The sequence below is a fragment of the Ixodes scapularis genome, unplaced genomic scaffold (genome assembly GCF_016920785.2).
Source record: "Ixodes scapularis isolate PalLabHiFi unplaced genomic scaffold, ASM1692078v2 PGA_scaffold13__105_contigs__length_92229423, whole genome shotgun sequence".
In the NCBI taxonomy this organism is placed as follows: Eukaryota; Metazoa; Arthropoda; class Arachnida; order Ixodida; family Ixodidae; genus Ixodes; species Ixodes scapularis.
In genome coordinates this window covers 33,473,529-33,485,531 of record NW_024609839.1, presented here as the reverse complement: position 1 = coordinate 33,485,531, position 12,003 = coordinate 33,473,529, and the positions used below count along the sequence as shown (strand labels likewise).

Sequence of the window (12,003 nt, the reverse complement as noted above, 5' to 3'; positions counted from 1 at the left end):
TAGACACTAAAGCAGCAGTCAAAGTAACGTCACTTCGACCAGTTTTTTTTTTTTTTCGTCGGATCAGTGACTCTATTTATCACCAGGCTCCACTGAGGTGCCAAGTGAGGGACGTAAAAAGTGCTTTCCGACCTTTTTTATTTACTTTTATAATAATTAAAACAATCCACATCACAGCGAGACAATATCGCTGATCTTCTCACGCCATGTCAAGAGCTTGTGGTGTCTCAATTGAGTTACCCAAAACTAAGCACATTTTCGGAATAACCACGCAGGCTTTGCTCGTCCCGGCATGGAAAGTTACTATCTCTAAATTCAAAGATAGTTATTCAGAAAGCGGAAAATAAAGGTTATGCCAAAGACAACATCCAAATTTTCCGCGCTCTCGAGTGGGATGACGTCAAGCGTTGTATAACTTGCAAAAGTCGAGTAGACAGTCTAAAAAAGCAGTATTTTGCGCATTTTGTTTTGTTTTACCGGCGTGAGCTCAACCATCATTTATTTCGCACCATAAAGCATCTTGTTATTCTTCGGGCACAAGCTGTACTGACCCTGGATTACGACGTCTGACATCACGTTTTCAGTTTCCCGTAGAGTCCCTCCAACCCAATTCGGAACTCTAAAAACTTTGCCGAAAAAAGAAATTATTGTCACTCGCAATTTAAGTTCCTAGTTCAGATGTGTGTACAAATGCGCTGAACCTAGTTTGAGGCAAATCAGTGTAACAATAAAAATTTCGCCGGAGCTCAGATTCGATGTTGAGAAACAACAGTGTGGCCAACGACATCCGCGCCACCCTAGGTAAGCAAATGGCGGCGGACAAACGTCACCAGCCCACAATGTCACGTGACTCGAATGGACAAATGAAAGCTGATTAGAACCTCTGCGTTTGAGTGTAATCGAGTGCATTATGCTCGCCTGTAACCGCTTACAATGGGAGAGCACACTGTCACACTGGTACCATCTATCGTTCGTGTCCTTCGGGGACGACCACGCTGATTCAAAAGGGTTTGGTGCAACAAAATACTAAATAAGAAACACATATCCTAATTTCTCTTTCATCATTTTTTCACTGTGGGCTGGAAATACTTCTGACAATGTTATGAGCGAAAACTTCTCGTGAATTGTAAGTAGATTAGAACTCGCAAGTAGCGCAAAACCTTCAGTCTATTTATACGCAGTACCAGGGCTCCCTTATCGATGGCGTGAAACCGGTTCGGAGAAGAGCGCCGATATGCAGAGCGCAGGCACGAATCTCGCCCATCTTCGTCCCCCGGACAGCCGTGATCGTATAGTGGTTAGTACCTTGCGTTGTGGCCGCAATAACCCAGGTTCGAATCCTGGTCGCGGCAGCGTTTTGTGTTTACTTGTGTTTACTTACAGTGTGTTCTCTCGCCGAACTGATGTTCGGCGAGAGAACACACTGGCACGCTGGCGCCATCCATCCGGAGACCCTGCAACTGCATTTCACTAGAGCGAAGGATTTACCAAGTTCTGCGGTATATGCGAGGTTAGATGTACGAACTACGTAGAGCCACTGACTAAGCTACCCTTCAGAGTAAACGACACTTTGGTTGCCAGTTATCTGAAGCCTTAACAAAAATCGCAGGAAACGCTATTCCGTCTTCCAGAAATGTTGAAATACTTCTTGACAGAACAAAGCTATTTCGTCTGAGCTTCCTAACACCCTACTGAAGCTAAGAAACTCGCATTTTTTTTTAATTTTGATGATCGGCAGTTGCGTCTGCTCTGCACTAAGCACAATATGGAGGCGCCCATTATCAGATCGGGGAACGGAGTAATGTTACTGTGAGCGCAGCTCATTTAGTGGCTCTAGTACTACCTTGGAAAAGCGGTCGTTCATAATATTAACCAAAGTTCGTCAAGCAAAAAAAGATAAATAATAATAATAATACGCGAAACAAAATAAAAACAAAAAAAGGGAAATTTACGGAACTGCCAAGTTCCGTAAATTTCCTTTTTTGCGATAGGTGTGTTAACGCGATAGGAGGCGCTAGGGTGCCTACATGTGCGGAAACATGTAGGCACCCTAGGTGGCGCCATTGTATTCTCTCGTCGTGAAAGGTTTGAAGAGGCTTCAAGGCATACGGTCCTAAGGAGACTTCAGGGTGTGAACGGGCCTTTATTCGAGCTTTTGTTCTTTTATGACGTGATATACGTCTTCTGTCGGTTTTGGCAAAAGTTATTTTATGCTTTTGGGTACCGTTTCCTCGCTTTCCTGATAATTTCTTCAATGATCTCTTGTGACGGCCGCGTTAACGCATCGGAAATAGTCGCCGATTGGTTACAGTTTTCTGCCACACTGAGATTAAAGAGGCAGTCACGATTGTGTTTCACGTCAAAGTTGTGCAGCGACTAGCGGGTAATCTGAGCAAACGCATCCCCCTCACACGAGGCACATAAAAATTGTGAACAAAATGAACTATAAAAAGATGAATAACTTACTTGACCGGTATAGGTTCTTAATTCTCTAACTTATTGGCTAATTGGTTGATTATCAAAAACGTATTGATCGTAGCCGACCTGTTAAATAATGCTTAATGAACTGGATTACTACCGACATATCATATAACTCAAGGGTTTCGTACTTGCAGCTCGCGGGCCGCACGTGGCCCTCTGCTCGCTGGGACGCGGCCCGCAGGAAGCCGGCTGCGAGCCCCCGTTCCCATGTCTCGAGTCATAGCCTCATCTATACTGATAAAGCCTGGCAGATCGCCACGAAACGTGGCCGCTGAAAGTGAAAAGGCAGAGCGGCAAACAACGGATGAAAGGAGAGCTATGTAACGGGCGCCCCACTGCGGCGAGACGCCGAAACACACTTGTTTCGAGCGATGGAATGTCCGCTCGTGCTTCTCGTGTTCTCCGCGTTACTGCTTCTTTTCTCGTCAGATTTGAAAACCATGTTTCGGGTACTCGCCGCTGCAAAAGTTGTGCGCTGACTACAGTGCCCTCAAGAAATGCTCCGTGCTACCAGATCCTCGCGCTCCAAAGCTGCGACTGGCACTCTATGGCTATGTCGTCGAACTTACGGACTTTGTGAGTATAGAGGAGGCTAAGCACGAGCACTAATGGCACGCGCGATAATGATCTCATGGCGCCGATTCATTTCTGCCCGAAACTTGGCTCTGCTGTTCTAACGTATCCACCTAGTTTATAATGTTCTCTTATTATTTTCCTTGTGTTTCTTTTCAATTTGTGCTTTCTAGCTTTTTGTCATGTTAATCACCTGCATGCCAATGCGCTACTATATAGGCTGCAAGCGCGAGCTCTTTGCTCAAGGACGTTCGTCGAATGCACGAACTCTCGCCCAGCGGGAACAATTCTGCCAAAGATAAAATTACAGGCTTGGGATTGTCACCTCAAAACAGAAAATATCACCATTAAAATGCATCTAGTCTCTCACGCTGCTGCTATTTAAATCGTCAAGAAACCCTAATATGTCACATGAGGACATTATTTTACACTTGTTGAGGTCGATTCATTCACGAGTGGATTGAGCAACGGGAACGACAGCGTGCTTCCTCACTTGATTTAATAAAAAAAAATTTTCAGCACGTTAGCGGGGCGATGCCCGTTTAATTTTTGTCATCACATGGGTAAGGGCCTAAAGCAGTCCAATAAATAGATCAAAGCTAATGATGTCACTTGCAAAAGTGCGAGTTCATAAACGTAGAGACGACGAGGCACCTTATCTATAAAACCTCCTGACTTACTCCCCTCCCTCCCCTTTCCCTCTACGCTGAACCTCGACATTTTGGGGGTGGGCTGTCTGGCACGTACGCTCAAATCAGTTTGAGACCCCTGATATAATTGACTGAATAATCATTTTTAAATTTCTTACGTGAAGATGAATGTTGGATAACTTAGTTATTTCGGTACTAGCTTATTTAGTTATTAACTTACTGATTATTGACTAATTGCTTTGTGGATTTTTGTACGTGAATGGATATATCAACCTACTGTGGCTGATGAACCTACTGAATGACCTGAATATTTTTTTATTTATTTCAATTTAGACAATTTATATAAAAATCTACTGATCCCACTGATTCATCGATCTATAATCAAAGAAAGCGGCAAGATAGATTTTTCATGATTCGCCATGATTCGCCAACAAAGCTCATAAGAAAAGCCTGACTTGCTGCTCAATCAAAACTTGGTCGATTAAATTTTTTCTACCTCTGTTAAATGACTTATATAAAATTGACAAAACGAAGCATGTAAAGCATTCGGAAGTAAGAACCACTAGACACAAGCACAACAATACGCTCGCTGAGTATTCCTTTAATATTAACAGTTTCAGATACTATAAGATATCTGAACAAAACAAAGGCAGTTTCTTTTAGTTATGCAAGTGTTAACATGTTTATTGGTGCCATTTAAAACCAACTAATTCGACAATCTAAGACTTGGTATGTTATTTATTAGACGCGCGCCTTTTTTTCGTTCTTTATTTAACCTTGGTTAACTCAAATTGTATATTTGTGATTTCTCTTTTACCCCAGTGCCTGCTATAATCCCTAGAAAGATTGGCAGTATTCTGAAATAAATAAAAAAATAAATATTATCACTGTCACACCTGGCAATATTATATGTTTCTGGCCACATAACTCACCTGCACAAAAGGCATTATAGTATCTTTCATGACTTTTTAAAACAAATCTGCATAGCCTAAAAAAACACCATGTATACTGAAAGGTCGGGGCAGCAAAAATCCATCCATAAGCCCGCATTTGCATATTGAAATCGCTATATAAAAACACAAGCGAGAGCCAGTTGCAATATTCTCGTCGGGGAATGGAAGGACGAATATAACCCGCGCAGCAACTTCGAGCGCTTCCGTTGGTACTTATGGCCCATAAGTACCAACGAAAGTGCTCGAAGTTGCTGCCGGGGTTATGGGTAACAAAAACATAGAGGCAAGTGGCACCGTTTCATAAAACGCAACAGCGGAAATGTTGTAACTTACCGATGGACGAAGACAGAATAAAACAATTCAAACTGGGACAACACAACCACATCTTTCAACTAGCAACAGACGAGATCTGTTGCTAGTTGAAAGATGTGGTTGTGTTGCCCCAGTTTGAATTGTTTTATTGTTTCTTCATCCATCACTTCAACCAACACGCTCTTCTCCCAAGCTTTACTTACCGATTGATTGACTGATTGATTTCTGACGACCGGGGTGTCTCCACCCCTTCAGGTGGTGCTCAGCCACATCGTGGATGGCCTGGTGCCCACGGGCTCGTTCCAGTCCCCGAAGCTGAGCTACGACCTGGTCAGCGAGCGAGCCCACCCACTCCGCGTGCGGATGCGTGGCTCCAACTTGACCGTGAATGGGGTGCACGTCCTTCGACCGGACCTGTTGGCCAGGGACGGCATCGTGCACTGCGTCAACGGAGTGCTGCTGCCGCCCGGCACGGAGCCAGGGAAGGACGCCGGAGGCAACTAGCAGCGGGTCATCACCAGTGGATTCATTAGTGAACGCCATCACTAGTAAATCCACACAGCGCCAGCTACCTTGCGTCAGTATGCTGCCGCCAGCGAATCTCAAAGCGTTTTACAACCAGCGCTGTGCAAACATGAGGCGTTACCAAGACTGACGCGTCTGTCGCTTTGCGTCGACTCTCGAGCTTCAGCGTGTTTGCTGCTTGGGGCGGGCCGGGCATCCACTAGCGATGACGTCATTATCAGGGATGTGTCTCCTATGCTGTTAGCCCGACTGTGAGAGGGGGAACCATTAAAGGGGCGGTGCAATGATTTTAACACTGAACGAATGTGCAGCTTGTATTTTTTATATTGTTTACTTCGGCATAAGTAAGAGAAAAAGTGCCACCATACCCCGAAATACCTCTATTTCGCTGCGTAATCGCAAAAGAAAAAAACGCTTTTTTTCCCAACCTGCGGCATGGTGGCCGCAAATGGAGCCTGTGGTGGCCGCAAATGGAACCTGCGGTGTGACATCATTCGGAGTGGTTTTTGTAAGTGATAGTGTTAGGCAATTCTAAGTTTGATTTAAGGTTAAGTTTAAAAAATCTTGTTGCTTAGGCATGCAGAAACGCTTCAAAAGCCTAATATTGCCGCTAAAAGGGTACGAATGATTTGTGGCGCCATCTACCGCAAGTCAACAAAACCTGCCGTCGCCGTCATCCGTCGACACCTGAGGCACCTACGGCGGCTACACGAGCATCCCGGACGTTTTGTCTTTCCCTCGCTCGACGGAGTACATTGGTCGTGGTCCGTAGTATCGTGGTATCGTTATTGTTACTGGTGTCTCGACCTCGACTTCGACTTCGACTGCCCGCCGCGTCGCAAACATCTTGCGCTCGACGTCGCTGAGGCCGTCCGCCCATGCCGCCATGTTGGTCGGGAATCGGCGGGAGAGCGGGAGAGCGGGAGAGCGGCGAGCCTGGCGAGCCGACGAGCGCTAGGAAAACGGAAGCCAGAAGAACCCAACCGGAAGCCAACGCCACTCCGAATGACGTCACAGGCGAAGCTGGTGCCGCTTCAATGTTGAGTTGAGAGGTGCCAGAGATACCAATTTCTTTTATTTCTTTTAATGAAAACTAGGGCAAGCAGGAAAGAATAGTTTTCGGTCCTTCGTTTTATATGTGGCCGGGATCAATTCCCGCAATTAATTAGCCACAGTCCGCAAATTGTTGCACCGCCCCTTTAAAGCGCGTTAAATTGTTGTCTCGCCCCCTCCTCCTCTCTCCCCCTCCCCCTATACAGCTGTCCAAACAGGACACGCTTTTTTAATATAAAATAATTAATATTTTAGTGTTACTTTATCTCGATTTTTGATGTCAAATTCTGCGAAGGTTTGGAGATATATCCTTTACAGAAATGACACTCCTGGTAGTTTTATTATTCAAGATAAGTGTGTTAGTGGCCCTGTGGTTATCTCTAATAGCTTTAATAAATATTTTTACTCAGTTTTTATTTTTGACAACTGCATTTAACCTAGTTTTCGTTCAGATATTGTGTTTAGTTCGTTAGCAAATATCCAGGTTAGTGTTGACGGTGTGCGCAATTTGCTCTTGAAGCTTGACAACAAAAATTGTTCAAGCCCGGATAATAGAATTCCTTTTTGCATCGTTATTCTGATTGGACATCGGGATAGTTAGCTATTATTTTCCAGAAGTCACTTTCCTCCGGAACGGTATCTCTGGTTTAGATATCAACAAGAATAGTCCCTATACACAAACATGGTAACAAACAGAGCCTTAATAATTATAGACAAATTTATCTTACGCCCTCATCCAGTAAAATTCTTGAACACATAGTATATGAATACATTTCCTAGTATCCTACGAGCAATTAATTTATTTGTCGACAGCCTGGTTTCCGCCGACATTTTGCAACCACTACGAAACTTGTGGAACTCACTCATGACATCGCTTTATCCTTGGATAAAAGAGGACAAGTTGACGACATTTTCATTGATTAGTCAAAGGCTTTGGACAAAGTATCGCACCCCAAGTTACTTTTGAAGTTTAAAGCAATCCTCTTTTACTAGACTGAATTTTTGAGTACCTGAATTACAGGTCGCAGTTTTCTTCGTTTGCGAATGCCATCTCTTCGGAGGTTTCGGTTAGTTCAGATGTGCCGCAAGGATCGGTGTTAGGTCCTCTTTTATTTATTTCATAATCAATCATGTTGTTGAAAACATACGGGTCAAAGTTCGTCTTTATACTGATGACAGCGTTCTGTACAATGATATTACGTCCATTATTGATCACTTCTTACTTAACGAATCTTTCCTGCACTTTCTTACTTTCTTAATTAGAGTATGGAATGGCAAATAGACTTAAATTTTGACAAGACTATATGAGATTTATACATAAAACATCACACCTTGTTTTTGGTTATGGTATTAATAATGTACTTTTAAACGAAGTTAGCGAGTTTAAATACCGTTAGGAAAATCGACGGTTTAAAATCCCAGCGTTCGGCGTTCAACGTTCCATCGCCATCCGTCCTTTTTCTCGCGCCTTCTTCCTGTACTCCTTTTCGTCGTCTTCTCATTCAGAGCACCGCCACAACACTGCCCCCCGACAACACATGAACCTCGTCCCGAGGTGGTGAAAAAAAAATATTCAGTCAGGTTGATAGGGAACCAGCCGATCAAAATGAACTACGTGAACTTTCCGGCTTAGCAGGTGCCGAACCCGGTACACGGCGTCGTTTAGTCGCTTGACAACTTCGTAGGGGCCTGAAGTTTCGGGCAGCGACCTTTGGTGCGGCGTGGCTGGTGCAGCCACACTTTGTCTCCAGGCTGGAGTATGCGACCCGAGCAGCTTCGGTTAGCGGGTTCTTGCACTTTCACTGCTCAGGTGGAAAGGTCTTCGTGCAAAATCGTGCACACAGTTCAGTTTCGTTCGCAGGTGGCGGGAGTAGTCAGAGTAAAGAACTCTGCGTGTTGTCTCACGCGATGGAAGCACTGGCGTGCCAAAAGTAATGTCCGCAGGTAGCCTTAGCTCCCGGCCCATTAACAACATCGCTGGCGTGTAGCTTGTCGCTGTATGAACGGCTGACCGGTAGGAAAGTAGGAAGAATGGAATTAGAGTGTCCCAGTTGTCCTGGTGCTCGTCAACGAAGAGCGAAAGGTATTGCTTGAGTGAGCGGTTGAGCCTTTCTACCATGCCATTTGACCGAGGATGCAAGGGCGTGGTTCTCGTCTTCCTGACTCCGAGTGTCTGACACATGCTCTTGAACACTTGCGACTCAAAAGTCCGACCCTTATAAGAATGAATTTCCAGCGGTACCCCGTATCTTGGAACGATGTCTTCCGTCAAGGCCCTGGTTACAGTGTCTGCGTCGTACGTTCGTACTGGAAATGCTTCTGGCCATTTGGTAAAGTAGTCAGCAATGACTGTGACGTACCGATTTCCTTGCGTCGTTTTCGGTAGTGCACCTATCAACATCAATGGCCACTCTTTCAAACTGGACACCGACGTTGTAGGTTACCATCCTCCCTCGGTTTCGTGATGGTGGTCCTTTACGCGACGCACAGAGGTTACAATTTTTACACCATTCGCGCACATCTCGAGTTGATCCAACCCAATAGAGCCTTTCTCGAACTCGTTGTAGGGTCTTGTATATCCCAAGATGTCCGCCAGCAGGGCTGTCATGAAGTTCTCGCAAGACGGTGTCGACACGGACTTGAGGTAAAATGAGCTGAAGCGTGCGGTTTCTTCCGTCTTTGCTCTCCCAGCAACGATACAGCAATTCATCCTGTAGAATGAGGGAATCCCATTGTGCCCAGTATGCTTTCACGACGCTGTTGTATGGTGCAACCACGTTCCCAGCTGGGTACTTCTCCCACCCGCTTCCACCGCAAAATAGGTTGCAAATTGCTATTGTTTTCTTGAAGCACACGGAGAACATCTGCAGTCCAGTTTGTCGGGTCTTGGTCATCTTGCTGGTGTTCTACCATCGCAGGGCACGTAGTCGTTTGGGAGGACGACAACGGTTGGCAGTCCAATGGAAGGCGCTGCTCGCTTTTCAGGCATGGGCGACAGTTGCCAGACAAGCAAGGTCGCCGCGGAAGTGCGTCGGCGTTTGCATGTCCCTTGCCGGGTCTATGCTCAATCCTGAACTCGTATTGTGCCAGCCGCTCTAACCGCCTAGCTACTTGGCCTTCGGGTTCTTGAAGTTTAAAAGCCAAGTGAGGGATGCATGATCAGTCCTTAAGAGGAACTTTGTGCCGTACAAGTAATGATGGAAATGGGTCACGGCTTTTACAACTGCCAAGAGCTCCCTTCTCGTAACGCAGTAGTTTTGTTCTGCCCTGTTTAGAACTTTGCTATAGTACGCAATTACTTTTTCGGAGCCATCCTGAATCAGGGACAACACAGCACCCAAACCGACGTTACTCGCGTCGGTATCGAGGACGAACTTGCAGTCTGGTCGAGGAAATTTAAGAACTGGAGGGGCGCTAAGGGAATTCTTGAGTGTGCAGGAAAAAATCTTGTGCGTGTACACTCCATTCGAACGCCGTATTCTGTTCTGATAAAGCGTACAGCGGTTTGGCAATTGTGGCGAAACCTTTTACAAATCGCCGGTAGTAGGTGCACAGTCCAAGGGAGCTTTTAACGTCGCGCTGATTTTGAGGTTGAGGCCAGTTTCTGACGCACTCAGTCTTCTCAGGGTCCGTCTCCATTCCTTTTTCAGAAACGATGTGACCGAGATAATGCACTCTCTTTTGAAATAGAATGCATTTCTTGGCATTTAGCTTCAAGTTTGCCTTTCTCAGACGGTCAAATACGAATGACAAATTACAAAGTGCTCCCTGGAAAGTTTTGCCGTGCACAAGTATATCGTCCAGATAAACCAAGCAAACATCGAGCGGCAGGCCCTTTAGGACCTGGTCCATGAGACGCTCAAGCGTTGCAGGGGCATTACAAAGGCCAAATGGCATTACTTTGGATTGCCACAGACCACCTCCAGTAGAGAATGCCGTCTTCTCGCGGTTTCTTGGGTCCATTTCAACTTGCCAGTATCCGCTCCTGAGGTCTAATGTGGAAAACCAGGAAGACCCTGCAATCGTGTCGAATGTGTCATCAATCCTAGGGAGTGGATAGGAGTCCTTCTTGGTGACATCGTTCAATCGTCGGTAGTCAACGCAGAACCTCGTGCTGCCATCTCTTTTCTTTACCAAGACGACCGGCGACACCCACGGGCTCGATGAAGGCTCAATAACATCTTGTTGTTGCATATCTTGGATCATCTGGCCGACTTTGTTACGTTTTGTCAACGGAATTCGCCGGGGCTGTTGCTTAATCGGAGCTGCATTTCCTGTATCGATGCGGTGTTGAGCAGCACCTGTCCGTCCGGTCTTCAAAGAAGAAGCAAACACATCTTTGTATTCGTTGAGTAAACTCAGGAGATGTGCTTGCTGTGCTTGATCAAGTTGGCATTTGGAGCGGTCTGCTAGATCCAGCAAGTAAGCCGGCAATTCCTCTTGTGTCATATGGACAAGATCCTTTCGTGGGGGAGTAAAGCTCACAGCACAGGACCACTTCGCAATGCGACACCCCTTCTTTAGGTTGATAGGTTTATCCGTTAGGTTGGCAATGCGGATAGGAACCTTTTCGTTGCCGAAATCTATTAGCGTTCTTGCTATAATAATTTTTGGGACAGTATCGCACGTGGCGTCTCCTTCAGCGACCACAATACCATCCGAGCAGTTATTGCTGTCCGTCACCCAGATAACGTTTTCGCTTTGTGGAGAAATCAAAGTGGACTTGGAGCATAGAAGGAAACCCCCGCCGTTTTCTAAAATTGCTCGCTGGCTGTACAAGATGACGTGTTCGTCACTCACGTCCAATGTGTGACTCTTGAGATCCAGTGAACAACCATTCGCCTGTAGAAAATCGAGTCCAAGGATGCATTCCTCAAATATTCCAGCCACAAAGGCAACTTGCATAAACCTTTGCGTGCCAAAAAGAAATGTAAGTTCACATGACGCCGTTTCTCCTGTGACAGTGTGCAGTGAGCACCCAGAAAGGCGTTTGTATGATGTTACGAGTGTCAACAAGCATCTTCCATGGTACACCTTGTACTTCCCCATCCACAAAAAGCCCGTCTTTGTCAGCTCGTAACTTTTGAACTTGCAGCGTTGGAACCGGCTCTCTCTTTTCTTTCTCAGCCGAGATTTGGCCGGTAAGCTCAGCTGGAGTTTTCCGGAGTGGAATAGCCTTTTTCTCCTTTACTAGGCCAGCTGCAATATCTCTGGATGTGGCCTTTTTGGCCGCAGCGCCAGCATGTTGGAGATGGCCTCTAATGTGGTGGCATCCCTGTTGCCTCGTGAGAAGTTTGTCGATCCGTGTTGAGAAGCGGCACTGAATGTAAAGCAGACGACGTGCCTGGCTGATAACCACCTGGCACTGTGACCCACCGGGTGGCTCTTGCTGCCCTCGTCGTTGCCTCCACCTCCATAGCTTGTGCAACAGCGTCACGCATGCAGACAGGTGACGA

General features: G+C 46.0%; 1 protein-coding gene and 1 non-coding gene across 2 annotated transcripts in view; both read left to right on the top strand.

Annotated features, from left to right (window-relative positions):
- LOC115324476 (transforming growth factor-beta-induced protein ig-h3-like) overlaps positions 1-5,794 on the top strand; it is a 147,467-nt gene extending 141,673 nt beyond the window's left edge. Inside the window, exon 11 of the mRNA XM_040211129.3 lies at positions 5,225-5,794. Within this exon, the coding sequence (XP_040067063.1) occupies positions 5,225-5,473 (249 nt within the window). The 3' untranslated portion in view covers positions 5,474-5,794. The remainder of the gene's footprint in view (positions 1-5,224) is intronic.
- Positions 1,281-1,352, top strand: Trnah-gug. Its single transcript has one exon. It is a non-coding gene; the product is annotated as a tRNA-His (tRNA).
- Positions 5,795-12,003: the final 6,209 nt, after the last annotated feature.